At 44.1% G+C, this 9,107-nt stretch overlaps 1 protein-coding gene across 1 annotated transcript in view; it reads left to right on the plus strand.

Moving 5' to 3' along the window:
* LOC138789291 (polycystin-1-like protein 3) overlaps nucleotides 1–9,079 on the plus strand; it is a 36,575-nt gene extending 27,496 nt beyond the window's left edge. Inside the window, exons 11-16 of the mRNA XM_069967895.1 lie at nucleotides 3,078–3,294; nucleotides 4,067–4,260; nucleotides 6,227–6,457; nucleotides 7,983–8,084; nucleotides 8,482–8,657; nucleotides 8,830–9,079. Of these exons, the coding sequence (XP_069823996.1) occupies nucleotides 3,078–3,294; nucleotides 4,067–4,260; nucleotides 6,227–6,457; nucleotides 7,983–8,084; nucleotides 8,482–8,657; nucleotides 8,830–9,079 (1,170 nt within the window). The remainder of the gene's footprint in view (nucleotides 1–3,077; nucleotides 3,295–4,066; nucleotides 4,261–6,226; nucleotides 6,458–7,982; nucleotides 8,085–8,481; nucleotides 8,658–8,829) is intronic.
* The last annotated feature ends 28 nt before the right edge of the window (nucleotides 9,080–9,107 follow it).

Raw genomic sequence — 9,107 nt, forward strand, 5'->3', positions numbered from 1 at the left:
TCGCCTGTATGTGCCAAATATAATAGTATCTATGACACCAAGTTAGCATACCTGGGGCGATAGAATCTGTGGAAAGTCAAAATGCTGATGCAGAAACAACAGCACTGATGACCAGGAAGGTAGTACTCTGGGGCACAAAAAAACTGAGTGTAAAAAGGTTCCCATATCACTATGGCAACAGAAACAGGCATCATCTGCTGCCATTCCCAAAAGTTTTAAGTGAGCGGGAGGGAAATAGACCCAATGCAGAAAGCGAAGCTATATAAGGATATCACATGCACAAACCACTGATGACAAGAAATAAGCAGTAACGTCCCTCCAGTCCATTCTTAATGGAGCAGCCAGGCTCATATACCTGTTCAACCGCTATACCGAACTCCTCCTGCTCACCAACAAAGCTCTCCACAGTGCTGCACCTCCCTACATCTCCTCCCTCATCTCTGTCTACTGTCCTTCCCGAGCTTGACGCTCCACTAATGCCCTAAGAATGTCAGACTCACCACCAATACCCAAAGCTTGTCTCCAATCCTTTCCTCATAGTCTGTAAACTCTTGCGAGCAGGGCCCTCACCCCTCATGTATGGTTTGGTAATTACATGTGTGTCTCTGCAATGTCTGATTTTTGTTTAAGTATGTACCCCCAGAATTGTAAAGTACAAGTAAATAAAAATTATTATTATTATGGAATGCATGTGCATGCCAAATATCTGTGAGAAGTATGCCCAGCAGTGATGAATAGCTTTGCTCCTATTTTTTCTGCATTGAACATATTTGCAAAACATGTAATTATTGTCCTTTGCATTTCCAGTATATACATTATGATGTGGGAGCAGGGCCGCTTTAACCAGAGGGCACATGGTGCACGTGCACCGGGCCCACTGGTTAAAGGGGCCCCCCCGAGCAGGCCGGCCGTTGCTATGTGCGACCAGTGCGATCGCACAGGGCTCCGGCCACCAGCCTGTCAGGGGGGAGCGCCATGGATGGGTAATCTACTTACCCCTCCATGGCGCCCCCTGCAGGGCCCCCCCGTCCGCCGCTGCCCCCGTCCGCTGCTGCTGCGGCGCTTCAGCGCTGCAGCAGCAGCGACACTGACAGAGAGAGAGCCATTGGCTCCCTCCCTGTCAGTCACTCTTGTGGCCGCACTTCCTGCGGTCACAAGAGGCCGCACTCTCCCTCTAGCGGCCGACGTCACTGGAGCGTCGGCGCGAGGGTAAGGGGAGTGCAGCCTCTTGTGACCACAGGAAGTGCGGCCACAAGAGGGAAGAGAAGAGGAACGCGTGGACCCAGGTGAGTAAAAGTGTTTGTTTTTTTCAATGTTATATGGGAGGGGGAGCTATATACTATTGGGGAGCACAGGGGGCTATATACTATGGGGGAGAACAGGGGGCTATATACTATGGGGGAGAACGGGGGCTATATACTACTGGGGAGCACAGGGGGCTATATACTATGGGGGAGAACGGGGGCTATATACTATTGGGGAGCACAGGGGGGCTATATACTATGGGGGAGAACGGGGGCTATATACTACTGGGGAGCACAGGGGGCTATATACTATGGGGGAGAACGGGGGCTATATACTATTGGGGAGCACAGGGGGGCTATATACTATGGGGGAGAACGGGGGCTATATACTATTGGGGAGCACAGGGGGCTATATACTATGGGGGAGAACGGGGGCTATACACTATGGGGGAGAACGGGGGCTATATACTATTGGGGAGCACAGGGGGCTATATACTATTGGGGAGCACAGGGGAGCTATATACTATGGGGGAGCACAGGGGAGCTATATACTTTGGGGGAGCACAGGGGGCTATATACTATGGGGGAGCACAGGGGAGCTATATACTATGGGGGAGCACAGGGGAGCTATATACTATGGGGAGCACAGGGGGCTATATACTACTGTGGAGCACAGGGGGCTATATACTATGGGGGAGCACAGGGGGCTATATACTATGGGGGAGCACAGGGGGTTATATACTATTGGGGAGCACAGGTTAGCTATATACTATTGGGGAGCACAGGGGCTATATACTATTGGGGAGCACAGGGGAGCTATATACTATTGGGGAGCACAGGGGTCTATATACTATGGGGGAGAGCACAGGGGGCTATATATTATGGAGAGCACAGGGGGGCTATATACTATTGAGGGGGAGCACAGGGGGGCTATATACTATTGGGGGAGAGCACAGGGGGCTATATACTATTGTGGGAGAGCACAGGGGGGCTATATACTATTGTGGGAGAGCACAGGGGGGCTATATACTATTGTGGGAGAGCATAGGGGGGCTATATACTATTGGGGGAGAGCACAGGGGGGCTATATACTATTGTGGGTGAGCACAGGGGGCTATATACTACTGGGGAGAGTGCACAGGGGGGCTATATACTAATGGGGGAGCGCACAGGAGGGCTATATATAACTGGAGGAGCACATGAGGGTCTATATACTACAGGGACACCTTAAAACTATGGAGGCATAGAGGGGTGTAACTATGTAGGAGTACAGAGGGGTGTAACTACTGTATAGGGGTACAAGGGACCAAACTACTGTATGTGTTGGAGCCTAAAATATTTGTCTGGCAGATTCTGGAGAGAAGATTCACAGCCAGGAGAAGACTTCAAGGTGGCCCACGCTGGATGGAGAGAAAAAGAAAAGGTGACAGACTCTGATCGGAGAAGACGCCTCCGGTGAGTCACTGGATGTAACTTCACTCTGTTATAGGCTTGTACTGATAGGGGTCATGGTATGGCAGTATTATGTAATGGTATCAATGGTGATATCTTTCTGTTTTGTTTAGTGCAGTTTTTATGTAATATGTAATCACTGAATGGTGGAAATAGTGTTATAAGGTAACTACTGTATGTATTGGGGCTCTTGATACAGTGTGGGGGCAAATTCAGTACATTATACAATGTGCAGAAAGGTAAGGGGGGGCCCACTCTTGAGGGCTGTGCACTGGGCCCACCAATGTATTAAAACGGCCCTGTGTGGGAGAGAGATGACACGTGTTATTCATATCATATCTATTGTGCACATTTTTGCTCATATTTTTTCTCTTTTTGTAGATTGTGTTAATAAAAAACCAGACTATGGTATCCAATGATTCTAAGACGTACCTGACCAGAGATAAGAACCTAGTCCTTACAGTAAACGTGACCTCTGATAACCATACTGTGGTCCTGAAAGTGGAACCAGAGCTTTCGGTTGAGCTTATCCTGTATCTTGGATTTGAGAAAAAACCCAACAGCAGCTTCTTCTTGCAGAACATCTCTCTCCCAGACAGTAAGAAAACATATTATTGTAGTGATAGCAGCACATTATTTTATAGTACCTTGTAGAACATCCTTTTTATTTGACCCTAGGTATAAATATTCATTTCCTCACAACTGGGCCACTGTGCAGCAGCACACATTGAACATACGGTTTGTGCATCACATCTCAGCAGTAGGTTCAAATGTAGCTTCTGTGCCAAAGACTAAGGGCCTGTTCACACTGATTAAAACAGGCAGAAATTCCGAGAGGAACTTGCACCACAGATTTAGAATCTCACCTGCCTCACTGTCTCAATGTGATGTCTCTTGTGCCTGTGTTCTCCGCTCAAAGAATTGGCTTAACAATTTTTCGAGTGGAGGCGCACAAGACAGTGAGGCCGTCGGGATCTGTGGTGCAAGTTCCGCCCAGAATTTCTGCCTGTTTTAATCAGTGTGAACATACCCTTATGGTGTGTTTACATAGAAAGATTATCTGACAGATATTTAAAGCCCGGGAACTAATTTTAAAAGAGTAGAAATCCCAGTCTTTCTTTTATGATCTGTTTACTGTCTGTTCCTGACTTTGGCGTCAAAAATCTGTCAGATAAATCTGTGTGTGTAAACACACCATTAGATCTTCAAGATATACAAGATTTGCCTTCTTAAAACAGGGCTGTTGGTTTGCAACAGATCCTAAAATGACACATGAAACCACATTATATGACTTGAATTACCCATACGGCACATACCCATATGAATTGTATATTTTCTGTAACAGTGTAATGTCTTTTGTCTTTTAACAGGTGGTTTCTATACCTGGGTATTGGCTCCAGAGTACTTTACAAAAGGCACTGGGATTTACTACATCAATGTGGCTTTGACTAATGGAAGCATATGGGAGCAACGTGCACGTTTGGCCTTTTCTGTTAGTCTGTTTGCTGCACAGTGTGTTTTCTGGGATGAAGATTTTAGAACATGGAATGATTTTGGCTGCTATGTGAGTATTGTCAATCCTATCCAGCCTGTTCCTGGGCAGCATGTCCGAGCACCAACACTACAAGGTTAAAATGTAACTCCCATTTTAAAAAACTTCTGACATATCAGAAGTTTATATCACTCTGGGTCCGGATGCTGAGAACCCTGTCGCTAGCTAGAACAAAGGGGCTGCCACACGTGGGAGCACGATCTCTGCCCCTTCATATCTGCTACAGGGACCTGAATTCTGTAGACTGCTTGTATTAGCTTAAATGGTAGTTACACTTTAAAGTGGAGAGGGTATCCAGCGTTAGAAAAACATGGCCATTTTCTTCCAGAGATAGGATCACTCTTATCTCAAGTTTGCGGGGGTTGGAACTTAATTGCAAACCACACCTGAACTGCAGACAAGACTCGTGCTGTCTGTGAGAGAAAGCGACCATGTTTTTTAACGTTGGATAACCCCTTTAAGTATTTGAAGGAAATCTGCAGGTACAATTCATGTTACAACTGCAGGCACTGTTGGATAGCTGAATTGTTAGTTCAAGGAGATGTGTGGTTCCTTTCATATGTCTGTCTTGGAAAAGCCCCTTTGACCCTTTATACCAGAGAATAAAAGATTTGTCTACATTCTGGAAGCACAGCTGGATATATGAAAGGTATTACTGGTATGTGTCTCCTTGCCCTAACAACTGTCTAACAGTGTCAGCATTTCGAAACATGAATTACAGCTTACAGATTTACTGTCTTTCATGACTGATCATTCCAAGAATATACGACTCAGTAGCTCTCTTTTTAGGCTAGGGCTTTACATTAGAGATGAGCGAATCTATTATTATTATTATTCTTATTATTATTAATTTATTTATTTATTTACAAAGCACCCTTAATTCCAGAGCACTATACAAGTGATAGGGGTAACAAACAGGAACATTACAAGATCAAAAACACATTACATGAATAAGATAAATGTCAGACTGGTACATGGGGAGAGAGGACCCAGACCGCCGGGGCCTACACTCTACAGAAGGAACAAAGCAAAGAGCTTCTCTCCTATCTGTTATCCACTCGTCGGACTGCAGGCTTTGAAGTCTGCTCTGCTTCTCTGGGAAAAGATGGATCCAGTCCTGTGTTTATTAAACCAGCTTTGGATGTCTTAGAGGATCATCTAACCCATGGCTATAAACCTGCTGTTAGCACTGTTCCTTTGTCAAATGGACGCTTTTCAGAAAAAAAGAAAATATCGGCAGTCATTCCTTTCTGTATCTATATATACTTTTGACATCAATACTTTGCTTTGTATTTTCTTTGCTTTTATGCATAATGCTGTATGGATGTATATTATGCTTGATGACTGCAAATAAAATCGTCTTTAAAAAATAAAAACAGTGACCCACCTTAGCCAGTAAGTAGGTGATTGGTTGCTTCATACATTTCATAACAAAAGCAGGAGGCACTGCACGGCCGTGATTGGGCAACCCATTTGATCATAAGTTGTAGTTTTGTACTTAAAAAGATTTTTCTACCTGACAAAGTTATCCTCTAGCAACATGATTGCCAAGTGCAGTGTTTAGCTGTTTTTTTTTTTGTTGTTTTTTTTTATACAGCAGCTGCCATAGAGAATGCACAACCCACACAAACACACTCCACTTTACCAGGAGACTGGGGTTACTTTTCTCAAGATCGTGAATAACTTTGTCCGATGGGGAAACCCCTTTACTGTATACTTCTTTGGTGGTTTCCATAAATCCTCAGTAAGCTGGTTGGCATGAGTAGCCAAGGATTCACAGCAACTGCTAATGAAGTACAGATTAAATACAAGGATACCTTATGTGGCAATGCACACATCACCCGCAATGTTTCAAATCACCCTCACACTTCTAGATATCTAACCAACTTCTGTCCAATCAGAAGGATATAAAGTAAATTTTGTTAGTAAAGGTGAGCTCGCTGACATATTAAATTTGGAACTCTATTTTCTTGGACAGGTTGGACCCAGTAGCACGGAGTCTGAGACCCATTGTCTATGCAACCACCTGACTTTTTTTGCAAGCTCTTTCTTGGTTATGCCACATATTGTGGACCTCAGTGACACTCTTATGCTCTTTGCAAATGTGGCAAATAACCCAGTTGGACTGGCACTGCTCGGAAGCCTGGTAGGATTCTTCCTGATTGTGTTATTGTGGGCATGGAAAAAAGATAGGGAGGATCTTAAAAAGGTAAGCGTAACTGGACAGTGGGAAATGTCTCCATGTATTCATAAAAAACATATGCATGCTTGTGCTATTACTGGCAGGGGTGTAACTAGAAAATGCTGGGCTCCACAGGAAACTTCTCAATGTCTCTTTCTGAGCATAAAAATTCTTGTCACAGATAAATTTACAGGTTTTGCTACATGCTTTGTTGCTGATTCACCACAAATTTTACCCCCGCTATATTGAATCGGATAAAATGTACCGTAAAAAAAAAAAAAACATGTGCAAGGACATAAAGACACCATATGGATAAACTTTGTATATGTTATTTGTTGACATCTTTTTAACCATTTTTAAATAAAGCATTACCTGCACAGCCTGAATCCGAGCTGTTGGTGGGGATCGAGGGATTGCAGTGTGGGGAACTGGGTCTATGAACCATGGATTTTACCCTGCCACATTGAAATGAATTTAATCTGCTACTGAAATTCATATTCTGGAGATTTTAAAATCTGAACTATGGTTACATTGTACCTTTTTGTAGCTGACAACTGATGATAAAAGAAGTCCACAGCTGTGTTCCAAATCCTTGCTGGTGTATTTATTTTCCAAAAAGAAGGACTTTAACTCCAGTATCCGGGACTAACAACACCTCTCTGTGCCTCTTCCCTGCCTCTTTAATGCCCCTGGGCTGGATTATGGCCCCTTTTGCTGATGAGTGTTTGCTAAGGTTAAGGCTATGTTCACACTACGTAAAAGTACGGCCATTGTTGCCGATGGCAACAACGGGCGTACTTTTGGTGCGGTGGAACAATGCCTTACTTTCAATGGGATCGCAGCCAGAGCGTATACACATCGTATACGCTCTGGTCGGGATCCCATACGGGGTCGCAAATAACTGACATGTCAGTTTTCTGCAGCCGGAATTCAGTGAATTGTGGGCGCAGAAAGCCCTTTCAGTTCACACAGTGAAGCGAGCGGCTCCAGCCGCTCGCTTCACTGGGTGCTATGGGAAGATCTGATGCGGGTGTGCGCCAATGCGCCCGCATCAGAGCTCTGCGGCCGGAAAGATCATCCGGCCGGTACTTAAGTACCGGCCGAGATGATTCGGCCAGAGACCGACCGTTCCGTGACCCGGCCCCTCTCTTACGTAGTGTGAACATAGCCTAATGCTGTATTTTTTATGTGTTTGCACTGCCTGTGCAGTTATTTTGTTGATCTTTTTTTTTTTTTTTTGCATGGCTCAAAGTATTATTAATAGAGATGAGCGAACCGGGTTCGGGTTCGAGTCGATCCGAACCCGAACGTTCGGTATTTGATTAACTGGGGCTGCTGAACTTGGATAGAGCTCTAAGGTTGTCTGGAAAACATGGATACAGCCAATGACTATATCCATGTTTTCCACATAGCCTTAGGGATTTATCCAACTTCAGCAGCCACCGCTAATCAAATGCTGAAAGTTCGGGTTCGGATGGACTCAAGCATGCTCCAGGTTTGCTCATCTCTAATTATTAACATCATTTTAATGTTGTGTATTTTCCATTGTCAGGTCAGAGTCGCCATACTTATAGATAATGACCCTGCTTTTCACCATAGATATATGGTTAAAGTATGCACTGGCTTTCGTATGGGATCTGGCACTACTTCACAGGTACATGCAGTTTATACCACACCTGAAATGATTTTTTTTGTATTACAAGTGCCTTGTTTCCCCTACAGAGGATAAGGCAGGCCATAATCATTACACATGTCTCAACCAAATCCTTTTCGACTCTCTCACTACAGCAGATGTCAAGGTAGTGGAGGATCAGACATGTTGGATTTCAACTGGCTAAATATTTTGTCCTCGGGGAGATAAGTTAGCACCATAGTCTGGCACCAGTCTTGTACAGGGGGATATACAGGAGATACATTTATTGGCCAACTCAGGCAACAATTATCTTGAGCTTTTTCCAAAGATGTTCTATATTTTGCATTTATTTGTTATGTTCATATCAACCACAATTATGTTTTGGATTTATCATTATTTTATATCTTTGTTCTTGTAGGTGGTACTGACCCTGTATGGTTCAGAAGGGCAGTCTGACCCCCATCTCTTATGCGATTCTTTGAAGGAGGTGTTCCACAGAGGGGCGGTTGATGTTTTTCTCTTGAAGACACGGTACCTGGGGGAGCTTCACAGCCTGAGACTTTGGCACAGTAACTCTGGAGTCAGCCCTTCCTGGTAAGAACTGATAGATGATGATAAATGCAGCTAAAGAGCTAAAACTTAATGAATCACTTATGCAGCGTGACCAAAAGTATGGAAAAAAGACATATGATCGGGTCTATACGTATGTTCAAGTAGTTGCACTACAGCCATGTTTGACTCCCCGTGCCATGAATGTTTTTGACAGGTATGTGCACCGTGTTACTGTGACTGATTTGGCTTCTCAGAGGACATGGTACTTCCTTTGTGACTCTTGGCTTTCTGCTGACTTTGCTGACTGCCAGATGGATCGAATTTTTGCTTCTGCTGGCAGAGCCAACTTAATGAACCTAAGGTATGGAATCATATACAACACTGTGAAAGAAAGTGCCAGATGCTGTTTGTTTAATGCAAATGAATTGCACACTTTTTTCCAAAAATCTGTAATTTTTACATAAACAGGAACAATCAACAATTACAATTTTC

This window comes from Dendropsophus ebraccatus, chromosome 4 (genome assembly GCF_027789765.1).
Source record: "Dendropsophus ebraccatus isolate aDenEbr1 chromosome 4, aDenEbr1.pat, whole genome shotgun sequence".
Classification (NCBI taxonomy): domain Eukaryota; kingdom Metazoa; phylum Chordata; class Amphibia; order Anura; family Hylidae; genus Dendropsophus; species Dendropsophus ebraccatus.